This window comes from Nerophis ophidion, linkage group LG26, assembly GCF_033978795.1.
Source record: "Nerophis ophidion isolate RoL-2023_Sa linkage group LG26, RoL_Noph_v1.0, whole genome shotgun sequence".
In the NCBI taxonomy this organism is placed as follows: domain Eukaryota; kingdom Metazoa; phylum Chordata; class Actinopteri; order Syngnathiformes; family Syngnathidae; genus Nerophis; species Nerophis ophidion.
In genome coordinates this window covers 24,351,479-24,376,611 of record NC_084636.1, presented here as the reverse complement: position 1 = coordinate 24,376,611, position 25,133 = coordinate 24,351,479, and the positions used below count along the sequence as shown (strand labels likewise).

Here is a 25,133-nt window from a genome sequence, read left to right as displayed (position 1 = left end):
TGCTGCTGAAGCAAATCCAATTTTTGCATCTTTGCATAAGGGTCCCCCCTTACCACATTTTCGCAAAAAAATGTTTTTCAAAAATATGCATTTTCCGCCACTCTCTGGTTTTGTCGGGACTCCTGATTATGTTTTGAGACATCTCCTACAACTATAACACCAGTATTGTGCTGCTAAAGCAAATCCGTTTTTTCAAATTTTTTGAACTTTTTTTTAATCGAAAATAGGTTTTCCAAAAATATGCATTTCCTGCTATTTCCGGGTTTTCTTGGGACTCCTATTGACGTTTTGAGACATCTCCTACAACTACAGAACCAGTATTGTGCTGCCGAAGCAAATCCGTTTTTTTTAATCTTTGCATGAGGGCCCCCCCTTACCACATTTTCGCGAAAAAGTTTTCCAAAAAATATGCATTTTCTGCCATTTTTGTGTTTTGTCGGGACTCCTGATTACGTTTTGAGACATCTCCTACAACTATAACACCAGTATTGTGCTGCTGAAGCAAATCCGGTTTTTTTTTTTTTGGACATTTTTTAGCGAAAAAAGGTTTTCCCAAAACGCATTTTCTGCTATTTTCGGGTTTTCTCTGGACTCTTATTGACGTTTTGAGACATCCCCTATAACTACAGAACCAGTATTGTGCTGCTGAAGCAAATCCGTTTTTTTTTATTTTTGCATTAAGGGTCCCCCCTTACCACATTTTCGCAAAAAAACGTTTTTCAAAAATATGCATTTTCTGCCATTTTCGGGTTTTGGCGGGATTCCTGATTACGTTTTGAGACATCTCCTACAACTATAACACCAGTATCTTGCTGCTGAAGCAAATCCGTTTTTTGAATTTTTTGAAATATTTAATCGAAAAAAAGTTTTCCAAAAATAGGCATTTTCTGCTATTTTCTGGTTTTCTCTGGACTCCTTTTGACATTTTGTCGGGTTTTGTCGGGACTCCTGATTAAGTTTTGAGACATCTCCTACAACTATAACTCCAGTATTGTGCTGCTGAAGCAAATCCGTTTTTTTAAATTATTTTGACATTTTTTTTACCGAAAAAAGGTTTTCCAAAAATATGCATTTTCTGCTATTTTGGGGGGTTTTCTGAACTCCTATTGACGTTTTGAGACATCCCCTACAACTACAGAACCAGTATTGTGCTGCTGAAGCAAATCCGTTTTTTTTTATTTTTGCATTGCCTTACCACATTTTCGCAAAAAAACGTTTTTCAAAAATATGCATTTTCTGCCATTTTCGGGTTTTGGCGGGATTCCTGATTACGTTTTGGGACATCTCCTACAACTACAGCTCCAGCATTGTGTTGCTGAAGCAAATCCGTTTTGAAATTTTTTTAAAATTTTTAAGTGAAAAGAAGTTTTCCAAAATGTATTTTCTGCTACTTTCTAGTTTTCTCGGGACTCCTTTTGACATTTTGAGACATCCCCTACAACTACAGAACCAGTATTGTGCTGCTGAAGCAAATCCGTTTTTTTAAATTATTTTGACATTTTTTTACCGAAAAAAGGTTTTCCAAAAATATGCATTTTCTGCTATTTTTGGGGTTTTCTGAACTCCTATTGACGTTTTGAGACATCCCCTACAACTACAGAACCAGTATTGTGCTGCTGAAGCAAATCGTTTTTTTTAAATTTTTGCATTAAGGGTCCCCCCTTACCACATTTTCGCGAAAAAACGTTTTTCAAAAATATGCATTTTCTGCCATTTTCGGGTTTTGGCGGGATTCCTGATTAAGTTTTGAGACATCTCCTACAACTACAGCTCCAGTATTGTGCTGCTGAAGCAAATCCGTTTTAAAAATTTTTTTGACATTTTTAAGCGAAAATAAGTTTTCCAAAATGTATTTTCTGCTACTCTCTAGTTTTCTCGGGACTCCTTTTGACATTTTGAGACATCCCCTACAACTACAGAACTAGTATTTTGTTGCTGAAGCAAATCAGTTTTTTGGAATTTTTGCATAAAGGTCCCCCCTAACCACGTTTTCTCAAAAAAATGTTTTTCAAATATATGCATTTTCCGTCATTTTCGAATTTTGTTGGAACTCCTGATTACGTTTTGAGACATCTCCTACAACTACAGCTCCAGTGTTGTGCTGCTAAAGCAAATCCGTTTTTTCAAAATTTTAAACTTTTTTAATTGAAAATAGGTTTTAAAAAATTTGCATTTTCTGCTATTTTCTGGTTTTCTCTGGACTCCTATTGACGTTTTGAGACATCCCCTACAACTACAGAACCAGTATTGTGCTGCTGAAGCAAATCCGTTTTTAATTTTTTTTTGAAATTTTTAAGCGAAAATAAGTTTTCCCAAAATGCATTTTCTGCTATTTTCTGGTTTTATCTGGACTCCTTTTGACATTTTGAGACATCCCCTACAACTACAGAACCAGTATTGTGCTGCTGAAGCAAATCCGTTTTTTTGAATTTTTGCATAAGGGTCTCCCCTTACCACATTTTTGCAAAAAAATGTTTTTCAAAAATATGCATTTTCAGCCATTTTCAGGTTTTGTCGGGACTGCTGATTACGTTTTGAGACATCTCCTACAACTACATTTCCAGTATTGTGCTGCTAAAGCACGTCCGTTTTTTTGAATATTTTTGAACTTTTTTTTATCGAAAATAGGTTTTCCAAAAATATGCATTTTCTGCGTTTTTCGGGTTTTCTCTGGACTCCTATTGATGTTTTGAGACATCCCCTACAACTACAGAACCAGTATTGTGCTGCTGAAGCAAATCCGTTTTTTTGAATTTTTGCATAAGGGTCCCCTCTTACCACATTTTCGCGAAAAAAAGTTTTCCAAAAAATATGCATTTTTTGCCATTTTTGTGTGTTGTCGGGACTCCTGATTACGTTTTGAGACATCTCCTACAACTATAACACCAGTATTGTGCTGCTGAAGCAAATCCGTTTTTTTTATTTTTTGGACATTTTTTAGCGAAAAAAGGTTTTCCCAAAATGCATTTTCTGCTATTTTCGGGTTTTCTCTGGACTCTTATTGACGTTTTGAGACACCCCCTACATCTACAGAACCAGTATTGTGGTGCTGAAGCTAATCCGTTTTTTTTTTTTTTGGGAAAAAATTTTGCGAAAAAAGGTTTTCCCAAAATATAGATTTTCAGCTCTTTTCGGGTTTTCTCTGGACTCTTGACGTTTTGAGACATCCCCTACAATTACAGAACCAGTATTGTGGTGCTGAAGCTAATCCGTTTTTTTAAATTTTTCGGAAAAAATTTTGCGAAAAAAGGTTTTCCCAAAATATGCATTTTCTGCTATTTTCGGGTTTTCTCTGGAGTCTTATTGACGTTTTGAGACATCCCCGACAATTACAGAACCAGTATTGTGCTGCTGAAGCAAATCCGTTTTTTTGCATTTTCGCAAAAGGGTCCCCCCATACCACATTTTCTCAAACATTTTTTTTCAAAAATATGCATTTTCCGCCATTCTCGGGTTTTGGCGGGATTTCTGATTACGTTTTGAGACATCTCCTACAACTACAGCTCCAGTATTGTGCTGCTGAAGCAAATCCGTTTTTAAATTTTTTTTGAAATTTTTAAGCGAAAAGAAGTCTTCCAAAATGTATTTTCTGCTACTTTCTAGTTTTCTCGGGACTCCTTTTGACATTTTGAGACATCCCCTACAACTACAGAACTAGTATTTTGTTGCTGAAGCAAATCTGTTTTTTTGAATTTTTGCATAAAGGTCCCCCCTTACCACGTTTTCTCAAAAAAATGGTTTTTGAAATATATGCATTTTCCGTCATTTTCGAATTTTGTCGGAACTCCTGATTACGTTTTGAGACATCTCCTACAACTACAGCTCCAGTGTTGTGCTGCTAAAGCAAATCCGTTTTTTCAAATTTTTAAACTTTTTTCATTGAAAATAGGTTTTAAAAAATTTGCATTTTCTGCTATTTTCTAGTTTTCTCTGGACTCCTTTTGACATTTTGAGACATCCCCTACAACTACAGAACTAGCATTTTGTTGCTGAAGCAAATCTGTTTTTTTGAATTTTTGCATAAAGGTCCCCCCTTACCACATTTTCTCAAAAAAATGTTTTTCAAATATATTCATTTTCCGCCATTTTCGGGTTTTGGCGGGATTCCTGATTACGTTTTGGAGACATCTCCTACAACTACAGCTCCAGTATTTTACTGCTGAAGCAAATCCGTTTTTAAATTTTTTTTGAAATTTTTAAGCGAAAATAAGTTTTCCCAAAATGCATTTTCTGCTATTTTCTGGTTTTATCTGGACTCCTTTTGACATTTTGAGACATCCCCTACAACCACAGAACCAGTATTGTGCTGCTGAAGCAAATCCGTTTTTTTGAATTTTTGCATAAGGGTCCCCCCTTACCACATTTTTGCAAAAAAATGTTTTTCAAAAATATGCATTTTCAGCCATTTTCAGGTTTTGTCGGGACTGCTGATTACGTTTTGAGACATCTCCTACAACTACATTTCCAGTATTGTGCTGCTAAAGCACGTCCGTTTTTTTGAATATTTTTGAACTTTTTTTTATCGAAAATAGGTTTTCCAAAAATATGCATTTTCTGCGTTTTTCGGGTTTTCTCTGGACTCCTATTGACGTTTTGAGACATCCCCTACAACTACAGAACCAGTATTGTGCTGCTGAAGCAAATCCGTTTTTTTGAATTTTTGCATAATGGTCCCCCCTTACCACATTTTCGCGAAAAAAAGTTTTCCAAAAAATATGCATTTTCTGCCATTTTTGTGTTTTGTCGGGACTCCTGATTACGTTTTGAGACGTCTCCTACAACTATAACACCAGTATTGTGCTGCTGAAGCAAATCCGTTTTTTTTATTTTTTGGACATTTTTTAGCGAAAAAAGGTTTTCCCAAAATGCATTTTCTGCTATTTTCGGGTTTTCTCTGGACTCTTATTGACGTTTTGAGACATCCCCTACAACTACAGCTCCAGTATTGTGCTGCTGAAGCAAATCCATTTTTTCAAATTTCGAAAATAGGTTTTCCACAAATATGCATTTTCCGCCATTCTCGGGTTTTGTCGGGACTCCTATTGACGTTTTGAGACATCCCCTACAACTACAGCTCCAGTGTTGTGCTGCTGAAGCAAATCCGTTTTTGAAATTTTTGGGAAATTTTTTATCGAAAAAAGTTTTTTTCCAAAATATGCATTTTCTGCTATTTTCGGGTTTTCTCTGGACTCCTATTGACGTTTTGAGACATCTCCTACAACTATAACACCAGTATTGTGCTGCTGAAGCAAAACCGCTTTTTAAATTTTTCGGAAATTTTTTAGCGAAAACAGGTTTTCCCAAAATATGCATTTTCTGCTATTTTCGAGTTTCTTCTGGACTCCTATTGACGTTTTGAGACATCCCCTACAACTACAGAACCAGTATTGTGCTGCTGGAGCAAATCCGTTTTTTGGAATTTTTTTGAAATCTTTTATTGAAAAAAGGTTTTCCAAAAATATGCATTTTCTAGTATTTTGGGTTTTCTCTGGACTACTATTGACGTTTCGAGACATCCCCTACAACTACAGAACCAGTATTGTGTTGCTGAAGCAAATCCGTTTTTTTGAATTTTTGCATAAGGGTCCCCCCTTACCACATTTTCGCAATAAAATGTTTTTCAAGAATATGCATTTTCCGCCATTCTCGGGTTTTGTCGGGAGTCCTGATTACGTTTTGAGACATCTCCTACAACTATAACACCAGTATTGCGCTGCTGAAGCAAATCCGCTTTTTAATTTTTTGGGAAATTTTTTAGCGAAAAAAGTTTTTTCCAAAATATGCATTTTCGGCTATTTTCAGGTTTTTTCTGGACTCCTATTGACGTTTTGAGACATCCCTTACAACTACAGAACCAGTATTGTGTTGCTGAAGCAAATCCGTTTTTTTGAATTTTTGCATAAGGGTCTCCCCTCTTACTACATTTTCGCAAAAAAATGTTTTTCAAAAATATGCATTTCCGCCATTTTCGGGTTTTGTCGGGACTCCTGATTACATTTTGAGACATCTCCTACAACTACAGCTCCAGTATTGTGTTGCTAAAGCAAATCCGTTTTTTTGAATTTTTGCATAAGGGTCCCCCCTTACCACATTTTCGCAAAAAAATGTTTTTCAAAAATATGCATTCTCCGCCATTTTCGCGTTTTGTCGGGACTCCTGATTACGTTTTGAGACATCTCCTACAACTATAACACCAGTATTGCGCTGCTGAAGCAAATCCGTTTTTTTAATTTTTTGGAAATTTTTTTTGCAAAAAAAGGTTTTCCCAAAATATGCATTTTCTTCTATTTTCGGGTTTTCTCTGGACTCCTATTGACGTTTTGAGACATCCCCTACAACTACAGAACCAGTATTGTGACGCTGAAGAAAATCCTTTTTTGTGCGATTTTGCATAAGGGTCCCCCCTTACCACATTTTCTCAAAAAAAAGTTTTTCAAAAACATGCATTTTCCGCCATTTTCTGTTTTTTTCCGGACTCCTAATTACCATTAGAGACATCTCCTACAACTACAGCTCCAGTATTGTGCTGCTAAAGCAAATCCGTTTTTTGCATAAGGGTCCCCCCTTACCACATTTTCTCAAAAAAAAGTTTTTCAAAAATATGCATTTTCCGCCATTTTCGGGTTTTTTCCGGACTCCTGATTACCATTAGAGACATCTCCTACAACTACAGCTCCAGTATTGTGCTGCTAAAGCAAATCATTTTTTTTGAGTTTTTTTGATTTTTTTTTTCGAAAATAGGGTTTCCCAAAATATGCATTTTCTGCTATTTTTTTTTTTTTTTCTGCACTCCTATTGACGTTTTGAGACATCTCCTACAACTACAGAACCAAAATTGTGCTGCTGAAGCAAATCCGTTTTTGAAATTTTTTGGAAATTTTTCATCGAACAAAGGTTTTCCAAAAATATGCATTTTCTGCTATTTTTGGGTTTTGTCGGGACTATTGATTACGTTTTGAGACATCTCCTACAACTATAACACCAGTATTGTGCTGCTGAAGCAAATCCGTTTTTGAATTTTTTTGGGAAATTTTCTATCGAAAAAAGGTTTTCCAAAAATATGCATTTTCTAGTAGTTTGGGTTTTCTCTGGACTACTATTGACGTTTCGAGACATCCCTTACAACTACAGAACCAGTATTGTGTTGCTGAAGCAAATCCGTTTTTTAAAATTTTTGCATAAGGGTCCCCGCTTACCAAATTTTCGCAAAAAAATGTTTTTCAAAAATATGCATTTTCCGCCATTCTCGGGTTTTGTCGGGAGTCCTGATTACGTTTTGAGACATCTCCTACAACTATAACACCAGTATTGCGCTGCTGAAGCAAATCCGTTTTTTAAATTATTTTGAAATTTTTTATCGAAAAAAAGTTTTCCAAAAATATGCATTTTCTGCTCGTTTCGGGTTTTCTCTGAACTCCTATTGACGTTTTGAGACATCCCCTACAACTACAGAACCAGTATTATGCTGCTGAGGCAAATCCGTTTTTTTGAATTTTTGCATAAGGGTCCCCCCTTACCACATTTTCGTGAAAAAAAGTTTTTCAAAGATATGCATTTTCCGCCATTTTCGGTTTTGTCGGGACTCCTGATTACGTTTTGAGACATCTCCTTCAACTAAAGCTCCAAAATTAGGCTGCTAAAGCAAATCCATTTTTGAAAATTTTTTGAATTTTTTTTTCGAAAATAGGTTTCCCAAAATATGCATTTACTGTTATTTTCGGGTTTTTTCTGGACTCCTATTGACGTTTTGAGACATCTCCTACAACTATAGAACCAAAATTGTGCTGCTGAAGCAAAACGGTTTTTTTGTTTTTTTGCATAAGGGTCCCCCCTTACCACATTTTCTCAAAAAAATGTTTTACGAAAATATGCATTTCCCGCCATTTTCGGGTTTTGTCGGGACTCCTATTGACGTTTTGAGACATCCCCTACAACTACAGAACCAGTATTGTGACGCTGAAGAAAATCCTTTTTTGTGCGATTTTGCATAAGGGTCCCCCCTTACCACATTTTCTCAAAAAAAGGTTTTTCAAAAATATGCATTTTCCGCCATTTTCGGGTTTTTTCCGGACTCCTGATTACCATTAGAGACATCTCCTACAACTACAGCTCCAGTATTGTGCTGCTAAAGCAAATCCGTTTTTTGCATTTTTGCATAAGGGTCCCCCCTTACCACATTTTCTCAAAAAAAAGTTTTTCAAAAATATGCATTTTCCGCCATTTTCGGGTTTTTTCCGGACTCCTGATTACCATTAGAGACATCTCCTACAACTACAGCTCCAGTATTGTGCTGCTAAAGCAAATCCATTTTTTCAAATTTTTTTGAATTTTTTTTTCGAAAATAGGTTTTCCCAAAATATGCATTTTCTGCTATTTTCGGTTTTTTTCTGGACTCCTATTGACGTTTTGAGACATCTCCTACAACTACAGAACCAAAATTGTGCTGCTGAAGCAAATCCGTTTTTGAAATTTTTCATCGAACAAAGGTTTTCCAAAAATATGCATTTTCTGCTATTTTTGGGTTTTGTCGGGACTATTGATTACGTTTTGAGACATCTCCTACAAGTATAACACCAGTATTGTGCTGCTGAAGCAAATCCGTTTTTGAATTTTTTGGGGAAATTTTCTATCGAAAAAAGGTTTTCCAAAAATATGCATTTTCTAGTAGTTTGGGTTTTCTCTGGACTACTATTGACGTTTCGAGACATCCCTTACAACTACAGAACCAGTATTGTGTTGCTGAAGCAAATCCGTTTTTTAATTTTTCGCGAAAATTTGGTTTTCAAAAATATGCATTTTCCGCCATTCTCGGGTTTTGTCGGGAGTCCTGATTACGTTTTGAGACATCTCCTACAACTATAACACCAGTATTGCGCTGCTGAAGCAAATCCGTTTTTTAAATTATTTTGAAATTTTTTATCGAAAAAAAGTTTTCCAAAAATATGCATTTTCTGCTCGTTTCGGGTTTTCTCTGAACTCCAATTGACGTTTTGAGACATCCCCTACAACTACAGAACCAGTATTATGCTGCTGAGGCAAATCCGTTTTTTTGAATTTTTGCATAAGGGTCCCCCCTTACCACATTTTCGTGAAAAAAAGTTTTTCAAAGATATGCATTTTCCGCCATTTTCGGGTTTTGTCGGGACTCCTGATTACGCTTTGAGACATCTCCTTCAACTACAGCTCCAAAATTAGGCTGCTAAAGCAAATCCATTTTTTAAAATTTTTTGAATTTTTTTTTCGAAAATAGGTTTCCCAAAATATGCATTTTCTGTTATTTTCGGGTTTTTTCTGGACTCCTATTGACGTTTTGAGACATCTCCTACAACTATAGAACCAAAATTGTGCTGCTGAAGCAAATCCGTTTTTTTGAATTTTTGCTACATTTTCACGAAAAAAAGTTTTCCAAAAAATATGCAATTTCTGCCATTTTTGGGTTTTGTCGGGACTCCTGATTACGTTTTGAGACATCTCCTACAACTACAGAACCAGTATTGTGTTGCTGAATTAAATCCGTTTTTTGCATTTTTGCATAAGGGTTCCCCCTTACCACATTTTCTCAAAAAAATGTTTTACGAAAATATGCATTTCCCGCCATTTTCGGGTTTTGTCGGGACTCCTGATTACAATTTGAGACATCTCCTACAAGTACAGCTCCAGTATTGTGCTGCTAAAGGAAATCCATTTTTTCAAATTTTTTTGAACTTTTTTTATCGAAAATAGGTTTTCCAAAAATATGCATTTTCTGCTATTTTTGGGTTTTGTCGGGACTATTGATTACGTTTTGAGACATCTCCTACAACTATAACACCAGTATTGTGCTGCTGAAGCAAATCCGTTTTTGAATTTTTTGGGGAAATTTTCTATCGAAAAAAGGTTTTCCAAAAATATGCATTTTCTAGTAGTTTGGGTTTTCTCTGGACTACTATTGACGTTTCGAGACATCCCTTACAACTACAGAACCAGTATTGTGTTGCTGAAGCAAATCAGTTTTTTTTTTATTTTTGCATAAGGGTCCCCCCTTACCACAATTTCGTGAAAAAAAGTTTTTCAAAGATATGCATTTTCCGCCATTTTCGGGTTTTGTCGGGACTCCTGATTACGTTTTGAGACATCTCCTTCAACTACAGCTCGAAAATTAGGCTGCTAAAGCAAATCCATTTTTTTGAATTTTTTTTTCGAAAATAGGTTTCCCAAAATATACATTTTCTGTTATTTTCGGGGTTTTTCTGGACTCCTATTGACGTTTTGAGACATCTCCTACAACTATAGAACCAAAATTGTGCTGCTGAAGCAAATCCGTTTTTTTGAATTTTTGCATAAGGGTCCCCCCTTACTACATTTTCACGAAAAAAAGTTTTCCAAAAAATATGCAATTTCTGCCATTTTTGGGTTTTGTCGGGACTCCTGATTACGTTTTGAGACATCTCCTACAACTACAGAACCAGTATTGTGTTGCTGAAGCAAATCCGTTTTTTGCATTTTTGTATAAGGGTCCCCCCTTACCACATTTTCGTGAAAAAAAGTTTTTCAAAGATATGCATTTTCCGCCATTTTCGGGTTTTGTCGGGACTCCTGATTACGTTTTGAGACATCTCCTTCAACTACTGCTCCAAAATTAGGCTGCTGAAGAAAATCATTTTTTTCAAATTTTTTTGAACTTTTTTTATCGAAAATAGGTTTTCCAAAAATATACATTTTCTGTTATTTTCGGGTTTTCTCTGGACTCCTATTGACGTTTTGAGACATCTCCTACAACTACAGAACCAGTATTGTGCTGCTGAAGCAAATCCGTTTTCTTTTAATCTTTGCATAAGGGTCCCCCCTTTCCCCTTTTTTTGAATTTTTTTTTTTTCCAAAAATATGCATGTCCTGTGATTTTTGGGTTCTGTCGGGACTCCTGATTACGTTTTGAAACATCTCCTACAACTATAACACCAGTATTATGCTGCTGAAGCAAATCCGTTTTTTAAATTTTTTTGAAATTTTTTATCGGAAAAAGGTTTTCCAAAAATTTGCATTTTCTGCTATTTTCGGGTTTTCTCTGGACTCCTATTGACGTTTTGAGACATCCCCTACAATTACAGAACCAGTATTGTGCTGCTGAAGCAAATCCGTTTTTTTTTATTTTTGCATAAGGGCCCCCCCCTTACCAAATTTTCGCCCAAAATTTTTTTTCAAAAATATGCATTTTCCTTCATTCTCGGGTTTCGTCGGGAGTCCTGATTACGTTTTGAGACATCTCCTACAACTATAACACCAGTATTGCGCTGCTGAAGCAAATCCGTTTTTTAAATTATTTTGAAATTTTTTATCGAAAAAAAGTTTTCCAAAAATATGCATTCTCTGCTCGTTTCGGGTTTTCTCTGAACTCCTATTGACGTTTTGAGACATCCCCTACAACTACAGAACCAGTATTATGCTGCTGAAGCAAATCCATTTTTTTTTATTTTTGCATACCACATTTTCGTGAAAAAAAGTTTTTCAAAAATATGCATTTTCCGCCATTTTCGGGTTTTGTCGGGACTCCTGATTACGTTTTGAGACATCTCCTACAACTATAACACCAGTATTGCGCTGCTGAAGCAAATCCGTTTTTTAAATTATTTTGAAATTTTTTATCGAAAAAAAGTTTTCCAAAAATATGCATTCTCTGCTCGTTTCGGGTTTTCTCTGAACTCCTATTGACGTTTTGATACATCCCCTACAACTACAGAACCAGTATTATGCTGCTGAAGCAAATCCATTTTTTTTTATTTTTGCATACCACATTTTCGTGAAAAAAAGTTTTTCAAAAATATGCATTTTCCGCCATTTTCGGGTTTTGTCGGGACTCCTGATTACGTTTTGAGACATCTCCTTCAACTACAGCTCCAAAATTAGGCTGCTGAAGAAAATCTGTTTTTTCAAATTTTTTTGAACTTTTTTTTTATCGAAAATAGGTTTTCCAAAAATATACATTTTCTGCTATTTTCGGGTTTTTTCTGGACTCCTATTGACGTTTTGAGACATCTCCTACAACTACAGAACTAGTATTGTGCTGCTGAAGCAACTCCGTTTTTTTTTATTTTTGCATAAGGGTCCCCCCTTACCACATTTTCAAGAAAAAAAGTTTTCCAAAAAATAGGCATTTTCTACCACTTTTGGGTTTTGTCGGGACTCCTGATTACGTTTTGAGGCATCTCCTACAACTACAGCTCCAGTATTGTGCTGCTGAAGCAAATTAGTTTTTCCAAATGTTTTTAAACTTTTTTTAGTGAAAAAAATGTTTTTCAAAAATATGCATTTTCTGCCATTTTCTGGTTTTCTCTGGACTCCTATTGACGTTTTGAGACATCTCCTACAATTACAGAACCAGTATTGTGCTGCTGAAGCAAATCAGTTATTGTCATTTTTTTGAAATTTTTTTGCGAAAAAAAGTTTTCCAAAAATATGCATTTTCTGCCATTTTCGGGTTTTGTCGGGACTGCTGATTACGTTTTGAGACATCTCCTACAACTATAACACCAGTATTGTGCTGCTGAAGCAAATCTGTTTTTTAAATTTTTGGGAAATATTTTAGCGAAAAAAGGTTTTCCCAAAATGCATTTTCTGCTATTTTTGGGTTTTCTCTGGACTCCTATTGACGTTTTGAGACATCCCCCTACAGCTACAGAACCAGTATTGTGCTGCTGAAGCAAATCCGTTTTTTGCATTTTTGCATAAGGGTCCCCTCTTACCACATTTACGCAAAAAAATGTTTTTCAAAAATATGCATTTCCCGCCAATTTCGGGTTTTGTCGGGACTCCTGATTACGTTTTGAGACATCTCCTACAACTATAACACCAGTATTGTGCTGCTGAAGCAAAACCGCTTTTTAAAATTTTCGGAAATTTTTTAGCGAAAAAAGGTTTTCCCAAAATATGCATTTTCTGCTATTTTCGGGTTTTTTCTGGACTCCTATTGACGTTTTGAGACATCTCCTACAACTACAGAACCAGTATTGTTTTGCTGAAGCAAATCCGTTTTTTGCATTTTCGCATAAGGGTCCCCCCTTACCACATTTTCTCAAAAAATGTTTTACAAAAATATGCATTTTTGGAGGAAGAAGAAGACTGAGTTGCATCCCAAGAACACCACACCTACTGTGAGGCATGGGGGTGGAAACATCATGCTTTGGGGCTGTTTTTCTGCTAAGGGGACAGGACGATCGATCCGTGTTAAGGAAAGAATGAATGGGGCCATGTGTCGTGAGATTTTGAGCCAAAACATCCTTCCACCAGTGAGTGCTTTGAATGGTTGACCAAATACTTATTTTCCACCATAATTTACAAATAAATTCTTTAAAATTCCTACAATGTGAATTCCTGGATTTTTCTTTCACATTTTGCCTCACAGTTGAAGTGTACCTATGATGAAAATTACAGACCTATGTCATCATTTTAAGTGGGAGAACTTGCACAATCGGTGGCTGACTAAATACTTTTTTACCCCACTGTATGTGTGTATATATATGTAGTTTATTTAGCCATGTTTATGCTTAAAAATGCTTAATTTAGTCCTACAACATGGTAAAATATGCTCAATAAACCAGGGGACAACTTTATATATGAATGATAGAAATGTAGTACTCACCGAGTTGTTTCCTTCATGACAGGCTGAATGTGAGTCAGCTGGAGGAGTGGCTGCGTAGCAGAGGTTTGCTGACAGAGGGCGCTGTGGCCGCGATGGAGCCTCTCATTCAGGCTGTTCAGCTGCTGCAGGTTGGAAAGAAGAGTGAAAAGGATGCACAGACCCTTGTGCAGACCTGCACCGCCCTCAGCAGCCAGCAGGTGGCTCCCTTCACCCCATCCACGTTTCCGTTAAGTACTCATGACTTGCTTCTTTGTGTCTGACAGATTGTGAAGATCCTCAGCAACTACTCACCTCACGGTGACCTCGACGAAAGAGTCTCGCTCAATTTCATCCGCCTGGTGCAGGTGACGATTGTAACTCACGATGTTCACATACCGTGGAATATGTGTCTCAGGTGTCCGCCGTCTTGGCTCCATTAGGGACTCTTCAAAGACCGTGCAGACGCTCAACCCCGGCAGCACCTCCTAGACGTGAAGCGGGTGTTTCCTGTCACCTTCCCCGACGCCACGCCTCCTGCCATACGCGCTGACAAGTTGGTTATCCCGGATTCCCTTAAGCTCTCTTTTTTACGCAGAGTATAAACCAGGGGTTCCCAAACTTTTTGACTCGGGGGGCCGCATTGGGTTAAAGCAGGGGTCGGCAACCTTCAGCATACAAAGAGCCATTAGATCCCATTTCCTCCCAAATAAAACCCAACAAGATCCGCAAAACTCTGTTGGATTCCTAAAATTACGGAAACACCACTTTTAGTTTCGTTACACTTATGCTATAGAATTTATGAAATCAAACACTTGATTCACATTTTATTTTTGGGTATAAGCAAATCACCAAATTATTTTGAACATTCGAAAAAAAAAAATACACTGGTCCTTCCCTTAATGAATTTGAAAAAAATCAAGTCACGCCAATATTCTGAAGGCATACAACTGCGGCATATTTCATTTGACTTAAAAAGGGAAAAGAACAACATGGTCATCAATGAAAGCAAATTAATCGGTCCATGAAGCGTTAAACGATCTATTTTCATCAGAAATGTTTCTCTTTTTTGAGCCGTCCATTGCTAGCTTGCCGGGGGTTGACCGCTAAAAACAATACAATTGCTTGGCAGCAAGAGATGACGCACAGAGGCTGTGACATACGCGAGTCCTTTAGGGGTGATGGACAACTGGGCTGCAGCCTGCCACCATAGCCCCCCACTCCCTCCTCTGTGTTGAAAGTCTCGAGATGTTGTAATACAGTGGTTCTCAACCTTTTATCAGTGATGTACCCCCTGTGAACAAATTTTTAATTCAAGTACCCCCTAATCAGAGGAAAGCATTTTTGGTGAAAAAGAGAGATAAAGAAGTAAAATACAGCACTACGTCATCAGTTTCTGATTAAATTGTATAACAGTGCAAAATATTGCTCATTTGTAGTGGTCTTTCTTGAACTATTTGGAAAAAAAGATATAAAAATAACTAAAAACTTGTTGGAAAATAAACAAGTGATTCGATTATGAATAAAGATTTCTACACATAGAAGTAATCATCAACTTAAAGTGTCCTCTTTGGGGATTGTAATAGAGATCCATCTGGATTCCTTCACAAAAAAAAGAAATCTTTAACATCAATATTTATGGAATATGTCCACAAAAAATATAGCTGTCTACACTGAATATTGCATTGTTGCATTTCTTTTCACAGCTTATGAACTTAGATTCATATTTTGTTGAAGTATTATTCAATAAATATATTTATAAAAGGATTTTTGAATTATTGCTATTTTTAGAATATTTTTTTAAAATCTCACATACTCCTTGGCATACCTTCAAGTACCCCCAGGGGTACGCGTACCCCCATTTGAGAACCACTGTTGTAATATATATATATGTGCTTTGCTATGGGGGTTTTTTCCCACTCCAGACTGGGCCCTCTTAGGAGCCCAGTCTAGAGTGTACTTTTTTACTTATCCTCCCCCAGCGTTTACATTTGTTCCATCTTTTTTGGGGCGCCTTGCGGCGACCCATCAGCGTTTCTGTTCTGTCACCCTGTTCACTGTTTGTCTAATCTTGAACAGGTTTGTGCTGAAAACAAAGTTTCATTGTACTTATGCAATATCAATAAAGACCTACCTACCTACTTTTGATCTACAATATATTAAAATGTTTTATTATATGATAAGATACCAGAACACACCAAAACAACAACTGTTAGATGAAAAATAATTAAATAAATGTAATAAATTAAGTAACCATTATTTGTTGAAATTTTGTTTCAAAGCCAAAGGGAGCCACGGCTGGTTGCAGACCCCTGGGTTAAAGCAATTAGGCCGGGGAAAAAAATCACTTTTAACAATATGATTTGCTTGAGCGGCTTGGAAACACCGAGCGTAACTAGCTGTAGAAAATGTATTAGAACGGAAAGATTTGAAAAGACAATACTTTTTTTTTTAAACTTGGTACTTCCTGCGGGCCGGATTTAGTGTGGGGACCCCTGGTGTAAACTAACAAATGAAGTCCAAACAATATTGTCCAATTTTTATTTGAAGCAAAAACACAACTGTAGTCCCAGTAAACCTCAACATTTCATCAAGAACCATAATATTTTAAAAAAAAAACATTAGAAACATCTCATGTATAAAAAAAGTCCCATGCGACTACTTTGTACCACTACACATCATCAGTAATATATATTTATATATTCTCAAACATTTGAATATCAAAATAAAGGACAACATCAAATAATAAATATATATTATATGCACGTGCTGGCACAATGCTTCTTTTCTTACATCCCTTCATGCACCACTTGTGGAAGTACAGGACCGTGCACGTGAGCTACAGAGCAGAACATGCACGTCTGTCCTCTTAGTTGTGTGCTTTTTCTTTGTGCTTCCGTCCCACAAATGTCTGCATGCCCCCCCAAAAAAACCCTGAAACATGGCGGCTTCATCGTCAAGAGCTGTAAATAGATTTCGTGGCATCAGCAGCTATGTGACATGTTCCACATGTTCTCCGTTCTCAGTCATTCAAGCTGATTGGACTCATTGCCGCACTTTGTGTGGACACCATGTGGTCAAGCACTCACACACAATCACTTGTGTCAACCTGTGTGTTACCAGCTTTTGAATTACAAAGCAGTATGAGGGCCACACTGAAAAGAAAGTATATCGAGACAAGAGTGAAGTCAAATGATAAAGGAAAAATATTAATTCCATGTGTAAGATGGCAAATTAGATTGTATTAAGAAAGAACTTTTATTCTAATATGTAATTTGACATTATTCCCCTGAGATTGTTTACAACCTCTTTATTAAAAAGTTTAGTTGTTTTTTTAGTAACTATTTTCTTGCTGTATTATTTTGTAAAATGACGACTTAATTCAAGTTCAACTTCTCAAAAATACTTATTTTTGTGAAAAATGTTACTCATGACAGTCAATGTTTTTTTTTTGTAAAAGTTAAAAGTTTTTGCGTTTTCTCCAAAAAAGAAAATATATTACTGACTTTTACTGACTCACAATTCTCTTAATGTGAGTTTTTCCTGTCATAGTATTATTTTCCATTTAAAAGACAAACATATTTTTGCTTGTAACCTTACAATTTGTTTTTTCTTGAAATAAGACTTCCTCCAAAAAATTCCGACTTTTTTCTGGTTACACAGAAATTCTCGTAACGTCCTGGTACAATTATTTTAGAAGACAAAACAACGTTTCACACATTGATCGAACTCGCATCTTCCAATTTGATTCATTGTACTTTTACAATTATTTCTTGAAACACGACTTTCTCCCCAAAAAATTAGTTATTCAGGTTTTACATTGTTAATCTTATAACGTGAGTTTTCCTTGACATGGACAAAATGTTCAATATTTTGCATTTTCCCCCTACATTTTACAAGTTGAGTCTGTTTTTACTTACAGCCTTACAAATGTATTCATAATTTATGTTCTTGACGTACAACTTTATAACTTTGTTCTCAAAATATAACTACATAAATATTCATAATTTTACTTATTGTATTTTTTTAATTCATCAGTGTGGCCCAAATACTAAACATTCTTAAAAAAGCTAGATTTTTCAATTCTAAACAAACAAAACGTCCACCACCACTTGTGCTGCTATAAGAAGAATGTAAACATTCAAAGAGAGACGACGAGTCAGATTGTTTGGATTAGATGCATAGAGCTCCAATCTGACACAAGGTTAAAAAGAGAGGATCTTCAGCAGAGAGGGGAAGCGCTCATGAGAGGCCAGAATAGGAGAAAAAAAAATACCCTGTGACCTTTGACACAAATGATATTCATCATTATTTCAATTCATGTTTCGTTGCACATGGAATTGGAGTTAGTACATTTCTCTCGGATTCTACAGCAGTGGAACCCCCAAAGTCAAACAATTTGGACAAGAGAAAGGCAAAATGTCTTGTACTGACTGCTCAGTAAAACACGACGCATTTTACATTATTATTAAGATGAACTGAACTACCGTATTTTCCGGGCTATAGAGCACACTGCTATTCGCGTTGCACCCACCAAATTTTAGAATAAAAAATATTTCACATATATTAGCCTGCAAATATATACTGGTACAAACTATTTTGTAAATGTTTATTCAATCGGGGCCTGTCACACGGCAGTAAAACAGCTCAAAACATAACAGAAGTGGACCCACTCGCTGTGGAAGCCAGCTCTCCGATCATCCTCATTTTGGTGAATTTACGAGGAAAAAACAATAGTTACAAAAAGTTACAACTTTTTTCGCATAACGTTATGACTTTATTCTTAAAAAAATACAACTTTCTTCACATAACATTACGAATTTCTTCTCAAAAGTTACGGCTTTGTCAAAAAGTTACAACTTTGTTTGCATAACGTTACGACTTTATTCTCAAAAAGTTACAACTGTTTTAGGATGTTAAAACTTTATCCTCAAAAGTTACAACCATTTTTCGCTTAACAGTATGACTTTGTTCTTAATAAATTACAACTTTTTTTGCATATCGCTAAAGCTTTAGTCCTAAAAAGTTGCAACTTTTTAGCATAATGTAACAACTTTATTCTCAGCAAGTTACAACTTTCTTTGCATGTTACAACTTTATTCTCAACAACTTACGTTTTTCGCTTAACATTGTGACTTTATTCTCAAAAAGTTACAACTTTCTTCGCTTAACGTTACAACTTTTTTTTTTCTGTATAACGTTACAACTTTATTCCCAAAAGTTGCAATTTTTTTCGCATAACATTACGACTTTATCACAAAGTTACAACATTTTTAGCATGTTACAACCTTTTTCGCTTAACAGAACAACTTTATTCTTAATAAGTTACAACTTTGTTTACATATCCCTACAACTTGAATCTCAAAAAGTTGCAACTTTTTAGCATGTTACAACTTCCTTCTCAACAAGTTACATTTTTCGCTTACATTGTGACTATTCTCAAAAAGTTACAACTTTCTTTGCGTAAAGTTACGACATTTTTCTCAACAAGTTACAACTTTTTTACTAACACACACGCACACTTGTAAACATGTTAGCATACTCACTAATGCTAACAAACACGTAGAAATATGCATAAAAACACTTACAGAATCACACATGGGACGGTTTAGTAAGTAAGAATTGTTTTTGTTATATTGTAAAACTTACAATGGAGTGATGAATGAAGAAACTTTTCACGTAGAAACGCTATGGAAGGGATGAAACAGGAAGTACGTTGTCACTCGCAGCACCTGCAGTGAGCAAACTCATCCAAAAGATGGCACCATAGCACAAACAATAACACACATATTCAATGTCTCTGTCATTGTAATATAAAAACTATTTGTTGACAACAAAACATTACGGCCATTAGCCAGGAAAATCTATAAATTAGCAACATCGTTTCATAAGCCGCAGAGTTTAACGCGTAGGGAAAAACGGAGCGATTTATAGTCCGGAAAATAGAGTAGTCTGTGTATTGATTGATTGATTGATTTGCACAGTACAGTACATATTCCGTACAATTGACCACTAAACGGTAACACCCGAATAAGTTTAACTTGTTTAAGTCGGGGTCCACGTTAATCAATTCATGCTAAGGTGGTGACAGTGAAGAAACTCACCTCCCCGGCACACGCACCATTTGTTGTTTTTAACGTCTTTTTACAAGTATTCTTACACTTGTACTTGCACATAAATGGGGAAGTTTGATGCGGTAACGGTCTGATTCCTATGGCAATTGTACTTTGGAGGCTCCACCGTGTACTGCATTTAAAAAAAAAAAAAAAAAGACAATTTTTCACTGTCGTCAGCGAGAATGAAGACCCGACATGTTCTGCACTCTTTGACTCGAGCAGAGTCGCACGTTTGCAAAATGTCACCAGCCCTTTTAGCAGAGGTCACACTTTACTTTCTGGTTTCCTGCCATTTGTGCTTTGGTGGCGTAACCACGGCGACGTGTTAGCGTGTCAGGGAATTCCTGTTTTCCTCAATCTGGAATGTTTACAGTAACAAAGTCAGATGCAACTTAGCCTAAATATGACACAAAATTGTATGACTACACACACACTCATACAGACGCACGCACACACTCGGTGTTTGTTTATCATCACAAAGACGAGGGTGACGGACACAAAAGGCATTGAGGGTGTGAGGCAGTGTGCGCCGTTTCCGGAATCAAGTAACACTCCTGAATGATAACGTCGCCAAAATCTACAAATAGAATCTGGAAAAAAGTATGAAATATGAATCATATAAACTTGTGCACATGTCCTAACTGCAGAGTGCTTTTATTGGCCGCTCTTACATGTGGAATGTCTGGGACCTTTGACCTTGTCGTGCATGTGAACCACCGTTGAAGGGGAGTCCCTCAGAAAGATAAGAAAGAAGAAAAGTATCTCAAAAGATTAAAGTCATATCATTGAAATGTTTACTTCCATGACATTTCCCTTCATTATATTTTATTAGGCCTTTTGTGTTACGATGTTATTTAAAGAAAATAACAAAAGTTGTGGCTTAGTGTCGTGTAATGTTAGGACTTTTCGAAATGTAATTTGATGTTTTACAGTAGAGTAAAATACTGCATTTATTCTTGATTAATCAAATTGTAAAGTGTGACTGATCCTATTTTGAAAATTGTTTGACAGCACAATTAAATGTTACTTTTTTGCCTTATGTTACAATTTGTTCTCAAAAAGTTAAAAAAAAATGTTCTTTTAATTACTACTTTATTCTCAACAAGTTACAACCTTTCTCGCTTAACATTACGACTTTATCTAAAAAAAGTTACAACTTTGTTCGCATAACGTTTGGATTTTATTCTCAACAAGTTAAAACTTTTTTTTGTAACGCTATGACTTCATTCTCAGTTACAACTATCTCTGCATAACATCACAACTTTAATTCTGAACAAGTTAGAACTTTTTTCCATTATGATACGACTTTATTTCCAAAGTTACCTATTTCGCTTAACATTCCGACTTTATTTAAAAAAAAGTTACAACTTTCTTTGCATAACATTACGATTTTAATCTCAAAAAGTTACAACTTTTTTTGCATAATGTTATGACTTTATTCTCAAAAGTTACAACTTTTTCACATAACGTTACGACTTTGTCAAAAAGTTACAACTTTGTTCCCATAACGTTACGACTTTATTCTCAAAAAGTTACAACTTTTTTAGGATGTTACAACTTTATTCTCAAAATGTACAACCTTTTTTCGCTAAACAGTACGACTTTATTCTTAATAAGTTACAACTTTGTTTGCATATCGCTACGACTTTAATCTCAAAAAGTTGCAACTTTTTAGCACAATGTAACAACTTTATGCCTAGCAAGTAACAACTTTCTTTGCATGTTACAACTTTATCCTCAACAACTTACGTTTTTCGCTTAACATTGTGACTTTATTCTCAAAAAGTTACAACTTTCTTCGCTTAGTTACAACTTTTTTTTTCTGTATAATGTTACAACTTTATTCCCAAAAGTTACAACTTTTTTCGCATAACAATACAACTTCATCTTCAAAAAGTTACAACTTTTTTTTTGCATGTTACAACCTTTTTCGCTTAACAGTACTACTTTATTCTTAATAAGTTACAACTTTGTTTGCATATCGCTACGACTTTAATCTCAAAAAGTTGCAACTTTTTAGCATAATGTTACAACTTTATTCTCAACAAGTTACATTTTTTGCTTAACATTGTGATTATTCTCAAAAAGTTAGAACTTTCTTCTCATAAAGTTACGACTTTTTTCTCAACAAGTCACAACTTTTTTTTCTGGATAATGTTACGACTTTATTGCCAAAAGTTACAACCTTTTTCGCATAACATTGCAACTTTATTCTCAAAAGGTTACTTTTTTTGCTTAACATTATTCTTAACAAATTACAACTTTTTTGTGTGGGACTGAGTTTATTCTTATAACGTTACGTTGTTCGCACAACAATACGACTTTATTCTCAACAAGTTACAACTTTTTTTGCGTAACATTACAAATGTATTCTAAAAAATAATTATATAATTTATTCTCATAACTTTACGACAGTTACGTTTCATTAAAGGCCTACTGAAACCCACTACTACCGACCACTCAGTCTGATAGTTTATATATCAATGATGAAATATTAACATTGCAACACATGCCAATACGGCCTTTTTAGTTTACTAAATTGCAATTTTAAATTTCCCGCGAGTTTCTTGTTGAAAACATCGCGGAATGTCGACGCGTACGCGTGACGTCACGTGTTGGAGGGGACATATTAGCGCTGCACCAAACACGGCTAAAAGTCGTCTCTGTTCAAGGCGTAATTACACATTAATTTGGACATCTATGTTGCTGAATCTTTTGCAATTTGTTCATTTAATAATGGAGACTAATAAAGAACAATGCTGTTGGCGGAAAGCGGTGGATTGCAGCTGTCTTTAGCACCGAGACACAGCCGGTGTTTCTTTGTTTGTTGTGAAGCAGAGCGGTCAAGCGAACATCTTTTCTCTGCGTCAACCAGCATGTTTTTGGATGGGGAAATTGTGATATTAAGTCTTACCGGAGAAATCAGTGGATTATGGGACTTCCTCCTGTAGCTGTCAAAAAAGGCAGCTGTGAGCTTGGCTCCTCGGCTTCTCTCTGAGACACTGGTGTTCACCGCAGCCATCCGACCTCGAGGTATGTCTTTAGAATCTCACTAAAATACTATTAAAACAATAATCAGATAGGGGATCTTCCAGAATTATCCTAGTAAATGTGTCTAATTACATCTGAAATGCTCACACTGCCGCCGCCCGGAGCCGTCGCTTTTTTTCTTCTTCTTCCTAGTCCTTCACTATCAATATCGTAATTCATAAATCTTTCATCCTCGCTCAAATTAATGGGGAAATTATCGCTTTCTCGGTCCGAATAGCTCTTACTGCTGGTGGCTCCCATTATAAACAATGTGAGGATGTGAGGAGCCCTCCAATCCGTGACGTCACGCGCACATCGTCTGCTACTTCCGGTAAAGGCAGGGCTTTTCTATTAGCGGCCAAAAGTTGCAAACTTATACGTCGATGTTCTCTACTAAATCCTTTCAGCAAAAATATGGCAATATCGCGAAATGATCAAGTATGACACATAAAATGGACCTAATATCCTCGTTTAAATAACAAAATCTCATTTCAGTAGGCCTTTAAACATTAAGATTCTTTTCCACGAGAGTTTCAGAAAATTTATGTTCAATTCCTTTTTTCCCCCTGTAATTTTCCTTATGAGAAACTTTTTTCCAGGTCCAAATCTTTTGCGTAGCATTTTAACGTTGCATCATGTTACAACTTTATTCTAATGAGACTTAGACTTTCTTCTTGAAAGAGGACTATTTTTTTTTGTGCAACATTAAGACCTCACGTAACATTACTTTATTCTTGGTTCACAATTGTACTAGTTGTTCTTCTCAGTAGGGCCGTAATACTTTGTCATGAAGAAGAAAACACACACACACACGCACACACACAGTCTGTTTGTCATCACAACGACGAGGGTGAAGGAGACAGAAGGCAATGTGGGTGTCAGGCAGTGTGCTCTGTTCCACTACCTGAAGGCGCTTCCTCAGAAAGAAGGGAAGGGGAGAGAAAATGGCTACAAGTTTCAGTATTGGACACCCTGTGCAGCCGAATAGGACGCGTGTAACGGCACGAGTGACGACGACCCAACGTTGTTATTCCGTGGTGATGAACTCACGTGCTCCTCCTGGAATGAATGTATTTACAGCACTGGAATGCCAGGTGGTCGCGGTCCCATCAGAAAGCCGCTTAGCTGCGACCCTCCTCGGCGGAGCGCTGGTCCGACTTGAGCTTGACAAACTCCTTGGCCACGTCGTCGTTGTTGCGCTGCGACAGGATGCGCAGCACGGTCAGGCCCGTCTCGTCCATGTGGATGCGCTTGCCCAGCGGCAGCCAGCAGGCCACGCTGCCCTTGGACGCCACGTCCTTCAGCTGCAGCACCGCCATGCCCACCGTGCGGTCCTCGCGGGCGAAGCAGTAGTCCTTGACGCACACCTGCAGCTCGTAGCACTCGGGGCCCACCTCGCTGCTCAGCGTGCTGACGGCAGAGGACGGGAAGAGTCAAGCTAATATATTTCCCTACAAATTTAGAGGACACTGGTGGTTTTTAATGAGAGAAAGGCAGCGTAAAGACGTCAAGCTTTCTGCAGCTCAAGTCACTTTTCGTCGTGGACATGGAGAGACGGACGTAAAGCGTCTCTAAACAAGAATACAGTCTCCAATCAAACCAAAAATAAGTGCTACATTTATTGCCAGTCGTTATTAAAGTAAGAGCGACAAATCTCTTAAAAAAAACTATAAAAAATAAAAAAAATGTCAAACTAAATTGTACAACATGCAGCAACAATTTAAAAATAGAACAAAATGATATGTAACAAAAAATGTATGCTAATACTATGCTTAATAATAACAGATTTGTTTTAAATATATATTCACATTGTTTTACCTTTTTTAAAGAATATGTGCATCACAGCAAATCACCTGATGACGTCATATTGACCACGCCACACCACCACAGGTATTTTGGCAAGTTAGGGTATACCCTGCATTTAGAAATCTATGGAAAATTATAGCCATTAAATATGTGTATGCTTTATTATCCAATTAGTTGACTAATCGTTGACTAATAGATAGATAGTTAGGGACGGCGTGGCGCAGTGGGAGAGTGGCCGTGTGCAACCCGAGGGTCCCTGGTTCAAATCCCACCTAGTACCAACCTCGTCACGTCCGTTGTGTCCTGAGCAAAACACTTCACCCTTGCTCCTGATGGGTGCTGGTTAGCGCCTTGCATGGCAGCTCCCTCCATCAGTGTGTGTGAATGTGTAAATGTGGAAGTAGTGTCAAAGCGCTTTGAGTACCTTGAAGGTAGAAAAGCGCTATACAAGTACAACCCATTTATTTATTTACTGCAAACTCTTGGTTCTCAAACAGTGGCTCCCTCTAGTGGTTCTCAAATGGATAAACTTAAGTGGTTTCATTTATATTCCATCCATCCATTTTCTACCGCTTATTCCCTTTTGGGGT

General features: G+C 36.6%; 2 protein-coding genes across 2 annotated transcripts in view; one reads left to right on the top strand and one right to left on the bottom strand.

Moving 5' to 3' along the window:
- LOC133543300 (unconventional myosin-Vb-like) overlaps positions 1-16,322 on the top strand; it is a 54,609-nt gene extending 38,287 nt beyond the window's left edge. The window contains exons 31-33 of the mRNA XM_061887785.1: positions 13,638-13,812; positions 13,879-13,959; positions 14,035-16,322. Of these exons, the coding sequence (XP_061743769.1) occupies positions 13,638-13,812; positions 13,879-13,959; positions 14,035-14,196 (418 nt within the window). The 3' untranslated portion in view covers positions 14,197-16,322. The remainder of the gene's footprint in view (positions 1-13,637; positions 13,813-13,878; positions 13,960-14,034) is intronic.
- Positions 16,119-25,133, bottom strand: part of LOC133543903 (protein unc-13 homolog A-like) — a 197,799-nt gene continuing 188,784 nt past the window's right edge. The window contains exon 42 of the mRNA XM_061888799.1: positions 16,119-24,147. Coding sequence (XP_061744783.1) covers positions 23,859-24,147 — 289 coding nt within the window. The 3' untranslated portion in view covers positions 16,119-23,858. The remainder of the gene's footprint in view (positions 24,148-25,133) is intronic.